General features: G+C 45.2%; 2 protein-coding genes across 3 annotated transcripts in view; one reads left to right on the top strand and one right to left on the bottom strand.

The window, feature by feature from the left end:
* The first annotated feature begins 240 nt into the window (after positions 1–240).
* LOC144893737 (uncharacterized) lies at positions 241–6,290 on the top strand. The gene is made up of 4 exons (XM_078785137.1): positions 241–753; positions 973–1,345; positions 5,770–5,943; positions 6,213–6,290. Exons 1-4 carry the CDS (start codon positions 440–442, stop codon positions 6,288–6,290), a joined length of 939 nt encoding a protein of 312 aa, XP_078641263.1. The 5' UTR covers positions 241–439.
* A 1,726-nt stretch (positions 6,291–8,016) lies between these two features.
* LOC137434881 (cytoplasmic dynein 1 light intermediate chain 2) overlaps positions 8,017–18,567 on the bottom strand; it is a 61,396-nt gene continuing 50,845 nt past the window's right edge. Inside the window, exons 11-13 of one of the 2 annotated variants that reach the window (XM_068128057.2) lie at positions 16,428–16,546; positions 14,409–14,524; positions 8,017–9,186 (exon numbers count right to left, since the gene is read on the bottom strand). In XM_068128057.2, the coding sequence (XP_067984158.2) occupies positions 9,077–9,186; positions 14,409–14,524; positions 16,428–16,546 (345 nt within the window). In that variant the 3' untranslated portion in view covers positions 8,017–9,076. Of the gene's footprint in view, positions 9,187–14,408; positions 14,529–16,427; positions 16,547–18,567 lie in introns of both variants that reach the window. The other variant, XM_068128056.2, reaches the window with a different exon arrangement.

Below are 18,567 nucleotides of genomic sequence, written 5' to 3'. Positions count from 1 at the left end.
CGGTCCGCTTCGAAAGTCCGCTTATCCGCTGCAGCGGACTAACGTTTTCGAAGCGGATAAGCGAATCGGAACAACCCCCGGAATCCGAAGCGGATAAGCGTAAGCGGACTACCGAAAAATTAAAGCGCATCGCGATTCGCCAAATCAGCTGTTAGCCTGAGCCGTTACTCTAGAATTGTGAATATTTATTTAAGTGAATAATAAGTGAAAACTGAATATTTTATTGGACGCTAGAGCGGCAATAACGTCAAGATGGAGAGATTTCTGACTCTCCAGCCCAGCGGCAGTGCCAGGGACAGGCACACGAGCGACGCAAACCAGCAGTCCCAGCACAGCGACATCCAACTCGGCCCTGGGCAAGAAGCTTGTGACCACCGGCGTCACAAGGTGGAACTCTAGCCACGACGCCTACAAGTGCCTGCTGACCGAGGTGCTTGACATGGACAAGAGGAACAACCTGAACCAGATCTGTCAGTGGCAGCACCCCCACCCCCTGCCGCACATCACGGAGGACAACGTGCAGATCTGGTCGGAGTACGTCAAGGTGACCGCCCCCCTCGCCGCCTGCCTAGACGTACTCCAGGGCGAGGAGAAGGCCTACATGGGGTGCCTTCTCCCCCACCTCCAGGTGCTCAAGGACTCCCTGGAGGCGCTGTCCATCGACGGCAGCATCGTCCACGCCCAGAACCTGGTGGCCAGCCTCCTCCAGCAGCCGTCCTGCGCCAGGAAGGGAACAAAGGGCTTTGACGGCAGGTTAATTCTTATATTATTATTATATTTTATCGCAACGAGTTGAAAATTAATAAGTGCTTCTTTCTTCTTATATTATATTATTATTAAATGATTTAAAAATCCTTGCCGGTCTAATGATTCATTTGAACTGAATTAAAATCAGTTGAATGACATTTAATTTTTCAATTTACAAATCTGAAATTATTTGACATTTGTTTTATAACTTTTCTTTTACTTCAGGTTCAGCCACCTCTTCGTGGACATGGACCTTTTGATGGCCACGGCGCTGCACCCCCAGCACAAGCTCGCCACGGTCAGGGCCATCTGCAGGAGGCAGAACAACGACGCCATCTGCGACCTGGTGAGGGACAAGCTCATCAGGGACCTGCTCGCCCTCGTCCTGCCTGACGAGCACCTGGACCCTGCCCCCCAGCAGGGACCCCAGCCCGGCTCGAGCAGTACGGACTACCTGTTCGCCATGGAGGAGGGGCAGCAGGAGGAGAACCTCGAGGAGAAGATCAGGGAAGAGGTCAACAACTGGTCGAGGAAACCGCTGAGGGGGAACCCGGGGCTCTCGCCCAATCTCTTCCCGCTCGAGTTCCGTGATGCTTGGGTAACTCTATTTCTCAGGCATAACACGCCGCTCCCGAGCTCTGCCTCGGTCGAGCGCGTGTTCAGCTACGGGTCGGACATCCTCAGGCCTAAGAGGTCGGCCTTGGCTGCACCGAACTTCGAGGCCCTCGTCCTCATGAAGGGTAACCTCCAAATCCTCAAGAAGGCCCACGAGGTGGAGGAGGAAGACGAGGACTTTTTTTTTTTTTTTTTTTTTTTTTTTTGTATACAAGATCGAGGCTCGTGAAAGAGCGAACATTAATCACACAGAAAGACAAACCGACACATAAAACATATAACATAGGGAGCGGTAGACAAGATGGGGAGAGAGGGGGAAGGACACAAACACAACATTTGAGAGCAGGGACCGAGAGACATGGAGACATCGAGAGATCTGAGAGAGGGCGAGGGCTTTGGGGGGGGGGGGGGGCGTGGGAAGGGGGCGGTGGGAGAGGTATAAAACATATGGACACTGCCAGGACTTCCAGGAAAGAAGTTGGAATTTCAAACAAGGTGGATCTGGGGTGAATTAGCGGGGGTAGAAAAGATCAAGGTTTTGGATGGGGGAAGATAAGAGATGGTGGTGAACAGCTGTTTTAAAGACCTGGAGGGAGGAGTGGGATTGAAGGGAGTGAGGGAGTTTGTTCCAGAGGCGTGAGAAAAGAGGAATGAAAGAGTGAAGGTGAGCAGAGAGCCGAGATTTCGGCAGTTTAACCATCAGAGGGTTGCTGGCAGATCTTGTGCGACCTGTAGGAATATTTGGGGGACAGAGCACAGAGAGAGCTGGGGGTGCAAGGCCGGAGAGGAGTCGGTAGAAGACAGAAAGACCACCTACCTGCCTGCGGTGAGTGAGTGAAAGGCCCTCAGAGATAGCTTCATCGCGGGAGATTCCAATAATTCTGAAAGCTTTGGTTTCAACAGCGTGAAGCCGAGCTAGGTGTGAGGCAGGAGCACCGGCCCATAGGGGAGAACAGTCTGTTGACTAGTAGACTCTCTTGTCAAAGAAAGGACGGGCAAATTGATTTTTCTTTAATGTAACTTGCATATATTAAAATTATATTTAAATTAACTGTAGAGTAGAGTAGAGTCGAGTGGAAAACTTTATTTCAATAAATTTTTAATAAATTTTATTTAAATAAAAATGTATATTTTTGATCTTAAAAGCTTTGTTTGTCTTTGTAGTAGTTAGAAATGGCTATTTAGGCTTAAAAAGCATTAAATTCCCTTTAGAAACCTCAAAAATCGCTTATCGAATCGAAGCGGATAAGCGGATAACCGGTAAGCGGACTAAGATTTTCGGCCGCTGAAGCGGATAAGCGAATCGGACTACACGGGCTGGCGGAGCGGATAAGCGGTAAGCGGACTTAAAATTTTCCGAATCGCGCCCACCTTTACGTTTAGACTGCTGAGACATCAGACCTTTGACGACCCTTTAAGTCCTCCAAGACACTTAAGACCACCAAGACCTCTGAAGACCCAAAATACCCTTAAAGACCCAAAAGACCTCGAAGACCTAAAAGACCCCAAAAACCCCCAAAGATCCAAAAATAGCTTTAAAGGGCCAGAGGATCCAAAAGACCCTGAAGACCCAAATAGGCCTGAAGAAACAAAATACACCGAAATGGTCAAAGATGCCTATCCCTCCGAAACGACGTGTGGTGAGGCACGCGGAGCGCTCCGAGTCACACTAGTATTTCTAATAATATAATTATAAGAGACATTTCCTTGCTTGAGTGTTCAGCCACAAGGTTCAGTTTTTATTTCATGATCCTTGGGGAATGGTAACTAAGTCGGAATAACTGAATGCAGTACATAGCAACGTTTAATAAATCTGGGAGAATAAAAAATCTAATAAATTTGATCCAAAACCAAATTTGATCCATAATTATCGGTCATGTAGTTTGTGAGAAAATTATTTAGTCAAATGTTAACGGATGTACATACGGACAGACACCGGGACCCACTCCATGAGGTTATATTGGAGAAATACTCCGAAATAATCGAATAAGGTAGAAATTGAACCACATTTGAAGCTTTACAAGTCAAGGATCAAAAAGGACCATCACATGTGTATATATGGCTTTTTATTTTGCCTGTTTAAGTGAAACACATGGAAGCAGAGTGTTACACAACCCCCACCACACCCACTCCAACACATCCTTCCCCAACCCTCATCCAAGCGTGGTACACACACCAAGGTTCAGCATTAATCGCCTGCACAAGACCTTTCAGCAATTAAACCTTCCTGAAATGACAAGGCCACATTCGCTGTGGTTGAATTAATTAGGACACGGAGAATATCACCACAACACCAAACGTCCAGACCTTAAAAAAGGATAGATTTCTTAACTTGGTAAAGGCTGAAGTGTATACAGTCCATCGATACAGTACGTCCGCAAAAGCACCGCCATCTAGAAATCTTATCCTGAGTGCAAAGCAATAAAGGTGTGGAATTAATCTTTTCATTTTTGGAGTGTTTGTGACATTAGCATGTGTTGTGATACCAGATTGTATGTGTGTCATGTATATGCGTGTGTGTGTGTCCTCACGTATATGCGTGTGTGTGTGTGTCCGCACGTATATGCGCGTGTGTGTGTGTGTGTGTGCACACGCATATGTGTGTGCGCGCGCACATGTCCGCACGTATACACGTGTGCGTGCGTGTGTCCACACGTATATGCATGTGTGTGTGTGTGTGCGTGTGCATAAAAGAGAGATAGAATTGTGACGAACAGAAATGAAAAAAACGAGGTGTGTGTGTGTGTGTGTCTGCACGTGTGCGTGTGTGTCCGCATGTATATGCGTGTCCGCAAGTATATGCGTGTGTGCGTGTCCGCACGTATATGCGTGTCCGCACGTATATGCGTGTGTGCGTGTCCGCACGTATATGCGTGTGTGCGTGTCCGCACGTATATGCGTGTCCGCACGTATATGTGTGTGTGCGTGTCCGCACGTATATGCGTGTGTGCGTGTCCGCACGTATATGCGTGTGTGCGTGTCCGCACGTATATGCGTGTGTGCGTGTCCGCACGTATATGCGTGTGTGCGTGTCCGCACGTATATGCGTGTGTGCGTGTCCGCATGTATATGCGTGTCCGCACGTATATGTGTGTGTGCGTGTCCGCACGTATATGCATGTCCGCATGTATATGCGTGTCCGCACGTATATGCGTGTGTGCGTGTCCGCACGTATATGCGTGTGTGCGTGTCCGCACGTATATGCGTGTGTGCGTGTCCGCACGTATATACGTGTGTTGTCAGCGTTTGCAGTAACCCAAATATTTACTTACCCACACATGCCTTTTCGACAAAAACGTGCCCAAGTGTGAACCGTTTAAAGAAACCTCAAAATAAAATAAATTAAACTTCTTGATGAATTCCAGTTCCGTTGTTGGATTTCCACCAAAGGTCGGAATCGTTTGATATTTACACAAAAAGCACAAAGCTCCTCTGAACGCTCACCATTAGCCAGGCCGTCCCGCTTGCAATACGGCATGGAATAATTTAACAACTGGAGTGGTTGTTGAATTCCAACCACCGTGAACCTGTTTTTACACATTAGTGATGCTTTCCCCAAACGTTACGCGCAACAAAACACAGTTCAAACTCGTCAAGTGGTACAGAGACCTGTACAAGAGCACAAGGGATGTCCAAGTGGACGACGATGTTGCGAAAACCAGGACCAGCAGAAATTAGTCATGGAAGGGTAGAATAGGATTTCTCTCCGAGCAAGGACAGGTCAAAGTTCAAGTAAGGAGAGCTCTGCCAAGTTTCTTGTGCCATTGTGAGTATGTGCGGGTATAAGCAAAGCTTGTTGCGAAATATTCCTTGAAAGGCACATCAGTAATAACCCCTCGTTCGGTTGTACGCACGAAGAAAGGTGGCGGGCGGCTTGAAAAAGGAAAATATGGACTTCATCAACTACAAATTGATGTTATTGAGAGCATGTTAACCACCATGGGAAACAAGGTGTGCCTCGAGTTAGGAACGCCCCCTTTTTGGCAAAGATAGGGCTAGTGCTCGACACGCAAGCGACCACCTCGTTTCCCACAGCAGTCGACATACTAGAACAAACCTGTGGTTGATAAAACCCGTTGTTTGTAGATAAATGGTTCCCCAGCCAGCAGTAGACACTATCAAACCATACATTTGCCATTTTATACCCGATATAAAATTGCATCGTACCGTACTAGTGGGGGCCGTGCATGGGTAATGTTTTCTTTTCATTTCAAATTGATGCAAAAGTTTCGTTTTCAGTACCAATTTGAAGGTTAAGGGCCTATAGAACAATTTTGGTTTGAGTGTCAAGCACTCATATATAAAAAAAAATTGGGGGGGGGGGATTTGGAGAATTTTTTTCATCACGAATCTTCCCCATACCCACCTGCGTTGTCATCCAAAGGGTCCCTCAACTCTTGTACCAAGTCAGATTTGTTGGTATACATCGTGGAAGCCAGTACGAGTAGCGCCATTTTGGTCGACGAGGAGCTAGTTGCGCCAGATGTTTACGACTTCATTGTTATTGACGGTGGGGTACTGATACACTCACTTCCTGGTACAACTGTCCAAGGAAACACCTTTGATTCCTATTTCGACAAGGTATTCTGCCCAAGAGTTCGCCACAACTTGAAAAGATCGACAAGAGTAGACATTGTCTGGGACCAGTATCGTGCACTGACAATCAAAGGAGGCACAAGGGGAAAACGAGGAATATGCACCCGACAATGCATATCTGGTACTGCCAAAATCCCAGGAAATTGGCAGACGTTTCTGGCGAACGTTGATAACAAGAAGGAACTGTTCTCATTCCTGTCAAAAAAGATAACCAGGACAGTTCCCAGATGACAAGGATGTCTACATCACTGCAGGTGATCAAGTCCACCATGTTGGAAACAGTCCACCAATGGATCAATGCAACCATGAGGAAGCTGACACTCATGTCCTAGTACATCTCCTCCACGCCCTCCAAACATCTTCACTTGGGATGGTTCATACTGGAGACAAAGATGTTGTCGTAATCCTTCCGAGTAATTTCCATCACATCAAGGCTCTGAATCCGGCCGCAGAAATCTGGATCTCCTTCAAAGTGGGAAAGACAACCAGAATGATCTCGCTGAACACCATCGCCACAAACCTGGGCACGACAACGTGCAAAGCCATGGCCCTCTTCCACGCATTCACTGGATCAGACAGCACCTCTTCCTTCAAGTTTAAGGGTAAGTGATACTGCTGCAAGTTGATGCACAAAGTGCCATCCCTCATGGAGGAATTTGCAACTATCGTCGACACTCCATTCCAAACATTGCCAAGGCTGAAAGAAGTGGCAACGAACTTTGTCTGTCGGCTGTACTCCAATGAGTCAAATGAGGACAATGACGTTGACCTTGTCCGAATGGGGGTGTCCTCACAGAAGACCCGGGACGTGGAGAGAATTCCCCCAACGAGTGATGCTTTGGATCAACATCTCAAAAGGAGTGTCTTCCAAGCGAGCATCTGGACAACAGCCCAAAGGTCCATGATGCCTGTCAACCACCCCACTAATCATGGGTGGAAGGAAGAGGACGGCAAGCTGCTTCCAATTTGGACCTCACTGCCCCTCGCCAAGGATGTATTCCACCTGGATGTGAAGTGCACTTGCACAAGTACCTGTGCTGTGTGCAAGTGCATGAGGGCACAGTTGAAGTGCACTCGTCTGTGCAAGTGCAAATGTGAGAAGTAGCTGGACCAGAACAATTTCCAATACTGACATGGTCGATTTGTTAGCCACTTTCTTATTAAAACTATTGTTCAAGGAGTTATTCAAGCAATTGTCTGAGCAGTTACTCACCACCATGTTGTAGCACAGTTAAAACATAAATAAAAATGTCACTATATCATTGGGTCCGAGTATAATTGTCCAGTTAATTTTTTTTAAACATGTTTCAGCTTACTGGGCCTATGACCCTTGGTCTTTTTTTGTGGATATGCGCCGATACCGGCAAAATTATTGCTTCTATGGGCAATATGCTTGAAATACAAGTTGTTACTCCTGATCCCGAATCCATACATACCTCATATGTTCAGATCGGATCATCCAATCAAAAGTTATAACAGTTTCCATATTTTGCATAGGCCGGTGGGGGGTTGGGAACCCCCCACGTCCCCAGAAGCCCCATTTTTTATCTGAGTGATTGACACTCGAGCCAAAATTGTTCTATAGGCCCTTACCTTCAAATTGGTACTGAAAACGAAACTTTTGCATCAATTTGAAATGTCTTGGTGTCCAGGCACCCCACTATACGTAGTCTCTCCAACATGAACTTGCTCTCATCTCACAAGTTACTTCCCTTTTCACCTTTTTCACAATTCAAAGCATCATTTCTAACACTATTACACTCTAGCTGATTAAAGCCACCAGAGGCAGCCTTGCTATTTAATTAGTTGTTTAAAATCGATGTGTCTTGTCTAGGATTCACTACCGGGGGTTCGAAGTAAATACAAAGAACCGCATCGTGTTCAGATCCCATGGAGTAGAAGTCGTGCAGCCTGCTTGACCGACGGTGCACTCATTTGGCTATGTGCCAGATTCGATGATAAACGTAACACTGAAACCTCCGACGACGTGCTGTGGAGGGGGCGAAACACTCAACCTCCTAGTTAGTACTGTCACGCATGACACCATGTGCAATCCCGTCATTTTTGAGCCAATTTTAATGTTTGCAAAACTACTGTCGAAGCTCGCGTGCGTTTGACTAAAAGAAAAACCGTATAAAATAGGAGTCATTTTGGTGTGGTGAGGAATTTAACGTTGGCGAGCCAACAAACTGTCCCTTTAATAATACGCTAGCCTCCATCACACAGCACTGTAACATGGCGTTACATCTGAAGAGTCAATCCCATCACTGAACTTGGTCACGACTACAGCTCAGGCACGACCAGCAGAGCTGTACAACATACGCTTGCCTTCAAAGCACACGTACAAATACAGGCACACTTGCGAATTCAAAATGAACATTTCAATTCCACCTCACGATAATTGTAAACACAGCTCATTGGCAGCCTCTTGCATCGAATGCCAACACTGAACCTAGAGATAGGCGTTTGCATAGGCCCCGCACCTGTGCGCCGACGCAACATGCAACGCCATGATCACGAGGGGTGCCGCCCCTCACGACCGACACGGACGGACGCAGATCAGCAAAAGTTTGTCGTCAGAACGAAGTTAGGAATTCTCGAATTTCAGGCGCACTATACATTACACCTGCATCCCATCGCAAAAGGTGCGGTGTTTTGGTCAAAGGTTATTTTACATAAATATACCACAGTCAAGTTGCTTACATTGTTCGTTTCCAAAATTATTGCAGCATCGTTCAATTTTGTAATAACCACCTCCTCCCCCAAACCTACCCACAGCATAATATACTCTTGGTTATGTTAGCAATACCAAAAGGGTTCAAAAAGAAACTTGTTAATGGATAAACAAAGTCCAATTGGAACTGTAAACCTCTATCGCTTTGTAAAAAAGTTGCAAAAGCAAGCAGCATCAAACAGCAAAATAAGACAAGGAGTTAAAGTGCCCGTTCTACACTAGTGTTTCACTCAAACCTGTGCTATTGAGAAATTACCATCATCGACATAATAAGTGCAAAGGATCTTCGCTAGTCCAAACCGGCACGAGTGGCGAACGGTTCCTTTTCTCATCCTCCGCACGTGGAGGAGCAAGGCAGCATACAGACTCCTCTTTGGCCTACGGTCATTCCTCCGGTCGATCAGTAGGCATGGGAGAATTAGTAACCGGCGTGTCCCCTCGCCTCACCATCCGATCTAGTTCAGCTTGGTATTCTGACATCGTAGCTTTGGATCCTGAATGAGAGACGGAGAAAATAGCCGAGAATGAACAAGGAATGGCACAAGCTTTTGCTCCTGTATGAGCTTAGAGTCCAACAGACATCGAAAACAAGCGCAGGAGGAAAAATAAGAAAATCGAGCAGCGGGAGAAATGGATGGAGGACTGGAGAGGGGAAATGAAAGAGAAAAAGTAAAAATGGAGGATAAAAAGGAATCCATGATGAGGCATGATCATGCAGGAGATCAGAATATAACGAGAATCCCACCCAGATGGCATCAGTGTGCCGATTATCGTGTGCCCAGATATTCCCAAGTTATTGAGCCAATTATAAGACGGAGCATTTATTCGACACAGGATTGGTTTATTCTTCAAATATCTGGGATTAATGAAACTGTTGTAAAAACGGCGGTCCCAAGTATCGAGAAATGCAACCGGGATTCGATAAAAGTGAAATGATGGGGGTAACTTGGCTGCTGGAAAAGTGAGGAACAAAAGGTCAAGAATAAACCATGTGTCATTTGACCTTACCAATAAAGCTTCTACAGGTAACTCGTGTTGACTCGTTAAGCAACGTTTAAAATGAAATGTCTTAACATAAATCACTTGCTTGAAGCACTGACGGTTTTGGACTGGAAGAGGAGAAAGAGGAAGGAAAAGGGGAAAAAATAATAATAATCAGGATTGGTAAATATATCAAGCAGGGAAAAGTGGGAGCGCATGGATCGATTCCATACAGACCTTTCTGCCATGAGCATCTGGCCGTGTGGTTGTGTGCATGAGGAGAAAGACAAAGGCAGGGCGAGAGAACAGAGGAAGACAAGCAGGAAAGGGGGAGGGTATAGTCTGTACACACATACACACACATACACACACATACAAACGTTAAGATGATTACAAGTTGCCATTCAATCTTATTAGTAGTAACAACTGGTTTGGAGAAATGGGGACACAACATGTGCATCATAGTCATATCATGGGTGAAAGTGGGATTTCTACTCATGATGCATGTCAATGACCATAAGTTATCTCAGACAGTTCTGGGGTTTTTAAGACCCCTCCGGCCTCAGTGTTGAACAGACCTCTAACGGTTTATTTATTTCGAAATCACTGTGTGGGTACCCGGAACATTTCTGAAGTCTTCTAAACTGCCTGCCAGCATATTGTTGCGGTTTTGGAATAAAGGTTAATTCCCCCTCGTAGGTAGACGCACCACAACATGAAGCCTCACGATAGTTCAGTTATTTCTTAGTAAATGTAAGCGTAGTCCTTTCCTGTGTTTAGTTTTGCGTTGAGTAGGCCAGTGAGCTTAGGTGTTCTTTTGGCGCTTTGCTTTGGTGCTTTTGGTTTGGCGCTGAAATGCCACGTGGCAGGCCTGAACAAGTCTACCGAGGCCGAAGGGAGGCGCGGCAGGAGGAGTGGTCGGTAAGCACGAGCCGCCAATCAGGGCTCGAGGGGAGTGGCTAACCACGACGACCAGAGGCGGGGTTTGGAACATTGGAGTCGGGCCGGGGCGGGGCCGTATAACCCTGCTCCGAGTCCCCCCACCGCAGATGAGTTGCGCGCGAGTTCCGAGATGAGATGAGTTCCCGGTGAGTTGAGTGCCCGGTGAGAACAGTCGAGTAAGAGAAGTTCTCGGTCAGAGTCGTGCAAGTTACAGTTCCCTGTGAGACGATTTACAGTTCCCCGTGAGAGTGAGTTGGGTTGAGCTTGAGAACGCGAGTGGAGCTGCAGGACGAACGAATTGAATTGCCGATTGTACACGAACTTTCCCCGTGCCCTGTGTTCTGCGCTGTATTAATCGCGCGCTCGAGAGGACGACCCGCGCCTGGCTACAGACGCGCAATTTCCTCCTGCCTGCCTTCGCCTGGTACGTGTCACGAACATCGGAGAGCCACGCCGGGCGAGCTGTCCTGGAGCGACTGACGGCGAAGCGCGCGAACATTCTTCTCTTCTTCTCCCCATGTGTGTGAGTGGGCCCGTGTCTGGGGATAAGTAAGATTGATTAAGCTCTGCTCTGTGTCCCCTTTCCTCCTTCATTCTGAATCATTGTACAGTGTAAATAAATCGTGTTATTCCTCTGATTTGATCGTCCTGTCTCTTCCATCCATTGGCTTTGCATGGTACGAATAAAACCGCTCGAATCGGGTTCCAATAAAAGTAACAGCACGAGTCACGTGATATGCATACCGCTCGGGCGTACTCGATTAAGCGGGGCTTGTGCGAGGCTCGATCCCCGCTTTCGTGGCAGCGTGGGTTAAAGGTACGTGCGAATTTGTCCTGATACCCTTTTTCACGTTTGCCCGGAAGTGGCGATTCGGTCTTGCGGACCCGAAGACCCAGGGGGGAAAAAGGGGTTTAATCCCCCCTTTGTAACGGGGACGGGCTTCGAGAGATCCGCAACAATATATTTTCAACTGCCATAAACCCCAGGCCAGTCCATCCCGAGGTGGTTATGGGGTGCATCGATACAATAACGTTCTCTTCGGGAATTTGGAGTTTGTTCAGGGTGCTGGCAATGACTCACCGACTCTTCGTCAAAAGCCACTGAGAAATATTTAATGTCCACCAACTAATGCTGCCGACAGGACACCAAGCTTCACGTGCATCCAAGATACGGCACACTTTGTGATAAAAGATCTTGCCCATGAAGCACCAATCTGACAGTTTATTGTCGGATCGGGAATCAAACTCAGAGTAGAAAGCTCAAAGATAAGTGCTCTACCTGTGCACCATCCTGGCGAGATAACATGGCATTGGTTGAACAGTTTTTTTTTATCACCAACCATCAAGCAGGTTTTGTGGATTGCATTAAGTAAGTTTTTTGCCAACCGTTGTTCACTCGCACCCTTCTCACCACCACACTGCACCGTTACTGGCGACTAACCACCTCACCTGATTATTTTGGTTCAACCAACCTGCAACTTCCACACTGACATCATATGTTGGAACTCCCCTCCTCCCAACCCCATTACCCCATCCACATCGAAAATATTTCCCCCAAATCAGCTTTCCAGAAGAAACGGTTCACCACCCCATAAAAAGAAGCATGGGAGGTGGCCACGGAACAGCCGAAGGGCGATTGGCCGAATCAATGCCGTTGGCAGAAGGATGGTAATTTGCGCCTAAAATCCACAGTCATGGCGGTGGGACGATGCTGTCCCCATGCTAGCAATGAAACATTCAATGACAATGATGAAAACTAGAGTTATTGAACACGATACCCCATGCAGTGTTCAAGTATATACTCCAATTTTAATAAAATGATTTTAAAGATAGTCAAAAAAATTCTGAAAGTTTAGCGCGATTGAACCAGTGTGAAAGTGTTATACACCACCCTGTAGAACATGCCCAAATACTGCAAAACTGAATGTTCTTGGAAGTATTTAGAAGGCGATTTGTGTTCTATAGTGTTAAAGTATATAATTACATTTAGATAAAATAAAGATTGTCGTATATATAACGGTCAAGCCTGGTGTTGGGCTAGCGGCTAGGGTGCCAGCTTAGGATCCTAGGATCCTGGGTTCGAATCCCGGTCGATCGCTGAATTAACGCCAGGGGTGTTGACTCAGCCTGTCATCCTTCCGAGGTCGGCTAATTGAGTACCAGTTCACTGGTAATTCCCTGTTTGTCGTAAAAGGCGACAAACAGGGTTGGCGGCAGGAAGGGCATCCGGCCGTAAAACATTGCTTCAAAAAGGGGACCAACAAAAACAACAACAACCACGGTGCCCGAAAAAGGCCAACCCCCGCTTTGCGGGGAAAAATGGCCTCTAAAGGTGGGTTTTTTTTTTGTATATATAACGGTCGTATAAAACAATTCCGAAAGTTTCCGGAAGGCGGTGATACAGCATCTTTTACAGCAGCCTAACACACAATATTCGTTCTTCGTGCCTGTTTTTCGTGTCCTTTATGACGTCCTTAAAAACAGTGTTTCCCGTTTGGAATTATTTTCAATTTTGTTTGACTGCCAGACAGGGAGACAGAGTAAAACATTATCTCACTCCCGTCTGTGCATGTGCAATTGGGACAAATTCAGTCGCAAAGTACTGATAAGCTGCAGGTTCTTTTTCCGATTTGTGTTTCGATTTGTGTTCAAAATAAAATTTTCCATTGGAATAAGTTGTTACACGATCATAAACGGACACTTATGGACAAACGGACCGACGGAGAGAAGCGAGGCAATTGCTTAACCCTGCGTTACGCTTCGCGTGCGCAAGGTAATTACCTTCAAGCAAGTGCAAGAAAAGTACTGCCTGAGATGAAGGGTAAAGCAAATGGCGGCGCACTTCATGGCGGGCAGAGAGGGAGGTGACCTCGGTAGCATTTGTGGTGTGAAACGAAGGATTTCATCATCGGGCAGTAACCTCCTTCCTGACCATGCATTACACATGCAGTTCAGTAATCCATCCACAAGTGTCTGCTGACTGTCTCTCTATATAACCACCTGTCAGGATGGGATTCATTTCTGCTATAGTCTGGCTTCAAGTTGGTAAGAATGAATAATGAAATATGCCGTGTACTCGCCATTGCATTACCATGGTGGCCGTTGTAATGGACGAGAATGCTTGCTTCATAGTGTTGTGTCTTTTTGTAGATGAGTCATATTCAAGTGGATTAAAGCTCTGATTGAGTGTTTGTTGTGGACATCCTTGATTTTCACGACAGCATGCGTGGTTTTCTAAACCCCTCACGACGTCACTCGCAAGGATCTCAGACAAGCGCTGGGTCATTCTCATACCCGTGTTGCAACTCCAGATATCAGACTCAGACTCAGCAGATAACTGACAACTGAGCCTGATCACCTGGACTCCCACTCCCACTCCTGGTACGGCACGGCACAGCACGGCTCTTTATCGTATGCTCAATTCGTATCTTGCAGCCAAACTATAAACAGCCTGTTGTATTCCTGCAAGCTTCGCAGATATACCCATGCCAGATTCCACCCTGCCGGACTTTGGATTCATGAAATGGTATGGGTCTGCAGCAGGCGATAGATGGGAGGGAACCATAATCATAAACAAGGTGGGAGGAGGGTATCCAGGCCCATGGGACATCCCTGCAGCTTCAATCCAAATTGATGTCCAACCTCATGTTTACAGTCAAAAAGCACAGGGGTTTGCCTTAGCCTTAATAAACGTACATACAAACGGGGAGCATGAGGGGGTGGGGGGGCACTCCATCCCATCAAGGCATAATATATTAAAGGTTACGTCACTCATCGGGAAGAAAACACCCACCTTTATTCATGACATTGGGAGAAGATCCAGGAGATGGAGAGCAGCCCGGACTGCCAGCAGCCTTCTTGGTGAGCAGGCTGTTGAAAAAGTTTGCAAGTACTCCTTCATTGCTTGGGCTACCTGCAAGGAGTTCAACGTCCAAGGAAACAAGTTAAAAGACAATCAATAACTAACACACACACACGCCTCAATAATCTACGCAAGAAACACCTATGTAGAAAGAAGCACCTATGTACGAGTAGGATGAATGCATTAGGAAAGGGGATGGTGAATGTTATGGAAAATAAGAATGAGAAAGAACAATATGAGGGCAAAGAAAACGTAGGATGAGGGAGATGGAAAAGGGAAGGAAAGATGGGAAGAGGAATAAAGTGGGAACGATAAAGAAGGCTTGAAGAGGATGCTGGGGGCTCAAAATGTCACCGTTGTTGCGTACATATGCATGTGGACCCTTTTGAGTTGTGCAATATCAGCAAATGTCCGGTATCGTAGAATGCCCAAACTTTCCCCCGTCCCACTCACCCACCAAACGTCAATCATCCGATTTGTGATGAGGTGCGATGAGGAATTCCTCCTCAAATAAAAACGGCACAGGCCCTGGCCTTCCCAGGTGTTCTGGCATCATAATGGTGGATCTGCACTGAAGTTGTGCACCTGATATTCGTTTAGTGCCTTGACCTATTTTTTTCGGATTGTGACCTAATTAACAAAAAACACCTATTTGATCACAACTTAAATAATCTTCCTCCTTTTTTCATGATGTTGATTGTACATGTGGACACATTTTCTTCATTTACACTCTATCGCTAAATGTTGAAGGTCATGGTCACATGGTGGTCGGAAAGAAATACGGCCATCGTTGGATCATTCGCCAAGGGTAAGTTGAAGGTGATCACTTTGTGAATGTGGATATCTAGTTGCATGCTGGCTTCACACAAATTCTAAACAGACATGGCAGCATGGAAAGGTGCTCCACAATCATGCTGGTAGGTACAAGGGCCCTCACGGAAGTATTGGTAGTGCAGTGTGGTTTCAAAATATTACAATAAGACCCCGTGAGAAAACAAGTACAGTTTTGCATCGAGAGGAAATGTGAGAGACACGATGGTTCATTTTGACTTTGGGTGTGATGTCCCAATACTTTTAGTAATGGGGACATTCATGTGTGCACATTCACACAATTTAGCTGAATAATCACACTATATTAGACTAGAACGGCACTCGGTAGCGAGCATACCTCCGCCAGGCTGAACAGTTTACATTTTGTATCCCACTGATAGACAGGATCTTTATCCGGACTTCAACCAACATCTAATCAATTTGTCCTTGCTCACAGACAGACAGATAGACAAACAAGACGGGGGTAAAAACATAACCTCTTTCCACATTATATGAGGTGGGGTGGACGAGTTAAGATTTTTGCCCGATCACCACATTTTGCATACATGTTGGTAGTACCCAAGGTAGACACGAGTCCCTCATCCCTCTCATTATGAATGAATGAATGATCATGAATGAATGATCGTTTTAAGGCCATTTACCCCACTAGAGGGTAAATTTACTGTAAACCCCTCCTACAATGGTTAGCCTTGCGGGCCCCATGACAATCATGGTTCCCTGTTTGAGGCAATGTTTTTATGGCCGGATGCCCTTCCTGACGCCAACCCTGAGTCGCCTCCTACAATGCGCAGGGATACGGTGTACCTATTCTAAATCGGGGTACACACCGTGATCATTCATCCCAGCAAGCTGGTACTCAATTTGCCGACCTCGGAAGGATGACAGGCTGAGTCAACCCCGCTGGTGTTAATTCAGCGATCGACCGGGATTCGAACCCAGGATCCTAGGATCCCAAGCCGGCACCCTAACCGCTAAGCCAACACCCAGCTAAGCCAACTCCTCTCATTGCAGGAGGTATTTGACCGGACATTGTTCCGGGAGGAAGCGTATGTTTCTAAGTAAGGTAAAGTCCAGAAATTGGAACCATACTTTCTTGTTGTTGGGCTAGCAAACCGGGACGTGCCTTTGATGATGTTGCTCGAATCAAGCTTCTTGCTTCCTATAGGTAGAGGGGACACACTGGCCACATTCATTGGTCCAGAACGACCGGTCATTCTTAAAGGAGTTCCTGGTGTATCCTGCATGCATCAAAACAACAAATTACAAAAAGCAATACAAGTAATACAACCACACTTCACCAAAGATGTAACACAATTGAGGTGTAAATGGATGTACTGTATTGCAAAATGTTGTGCAAATAAATAAATAAAGTATTGCAAATGTAAGGAACATGATCCCAAGCTCTTGGAGCCTTTGGGTTTAAATCGGATTAATATCGGATTGTCATTTCACAGGCCGAGCATGTAGGCCATGGGGCATAGGGCTAAAATGTGCTCAATTTGACAATTTCGTGCAACAACGCAGGGGATTACTTAAAATTGCTATAGATGGGTTGGGGATGTGCTCCTGAACAAGAAACACCATGTCCCCAGACACCAGGGGTGCTCATTAATTTTTAACGCGCACTTGATGAAAATGCAAGTAAATATATATTCATCAACTATACGTTACTGCATTTTCTTTTATTTCTGGATAGTTTGAGGAGTAAAATGAAAAAAATTGATTGTGATATTGCTTCTAGACCTCCTTTTCACTAAAATACACCAATAAACATGATATTTTTGTATCTAGATAGTCATAGCGATAAGTTGAAAATGAATCCAATCTGAAAATATGGTCCGCCGCAGCTGAAACACATGTTGTGCCGCAAATAAATCATTTTTATTTTACTTTTTTAAAATTAACTTCTCACTTCTACCTTCTATGATCAGTTCATCTTCTTTGATTTGAAGAATGGCAATGAGTGGCAGTTGACGGCTGACTCCTTTTACTTTTTAGAAGATTCATTTTCAACTTATTTATTTAAAACAGTACAACATGTATACATTACGCATGTCATGGAAAGTGCTTGCATGATGAACAGTGTTTAAGAGTACTGTTACTTTTGCTTCGTTTCCATGTTCAATACATAATGTATACATGCCAGGATAAGGCAGACAGACATAAATAATTGAGACAATCAAATTTGTTTATGATATCCATTACATTATAATTTACATCATTGTTCAATTTACAGCTTTCAAGTTTGAGAAATTTGTACTATTAACTATATTCACAGGTATAAGGTCGAAATCATGAACACAGGACTTTCATTTAAAAAATGATTGTACTTAAGAATAAATTAATTTTAAACATGTCAACCACACATAGATGACAATCAGTGAACAAATCACTGATCATCCAGGATTCGAACCTGGGAACCTGCGCTTTACTAGTGCGACGCCCTAACCAACTGAGCTATACGATCAGATGGAGAAGAACGGATGATTTTAAATCAATAGGTCTTCAGTTCTAGTCCCGTTCCTCTAACATCCTCTCATCTGAGAAGCGTATTGATTTAAAATCATCCGTTCTTCTCCATCTGATCGTATATTTCAGTTCAACTTCAACTTCAGGTTAGAGCATCTTACTAGTAAAGCGGAGGTTCCCAGGTTCGATCCTGTATGATCAGTGATTTTTTCACTGATTGTCATCTATGTGTGGTTGACATGTTTAAAATTAATTTATTCTTAAGTGTGACATGTAATTACAGTGTGACTGTAATGAGGTGTGACATGAGCCTGATGACATAAACCACAATATCCCCACATATCATGATACTATTACTAAAGTAAAAGAGCATGCTTGCAATAGTACGATTTGTATTATAAATTGTAGTCTTGAAATAGATAAACAAAATCATAAAATGTACATTTCATCATGCATGACTTGCTGAGTCTGCTGTACATTTGTCAATTGAATTTGAAGATACTACTCTTCTAAGGCCAACTCCAAATCTTCCGGAACTTGTTACTAACTTGCTTGAATCAAGCATGATGATTTATTTGATCATGATATATGGCAATGTAATGTGAATTCTATCATCACGATCAGATTCTATCATCATGATCATGTCTATGTTTGCAGAACAATTGAAACTTTTGGCTAAACTTAAAGCTTACTAAAAAAATTACTACATAATCATATTAACTTACCATGAGATGTAGATGTTTCGGTCTTTTTCTCCTTCAGCCTGTTCACTTTACTGATGTCACAAAAG

Source organism: Myxine glutinosa, chromosome 9, assembly GCF_964187855.1.
Source record: "Myxine glutinosa chromosome 9, kmMyxGlut1.1, whole genome shotgun sequence".
Classification (NCBI taxonomy): Eukaryota; Metazoa; Chordata; class Myxini; order Myxiniformes; family Myxinidae; genus Myxine; species Myxine glutinosa.
The sequence above is the reverse complement of the archived record's forward strand: the minus strand, read 5'-3'. Positions and strand labels throughout refer to the sequence as shown.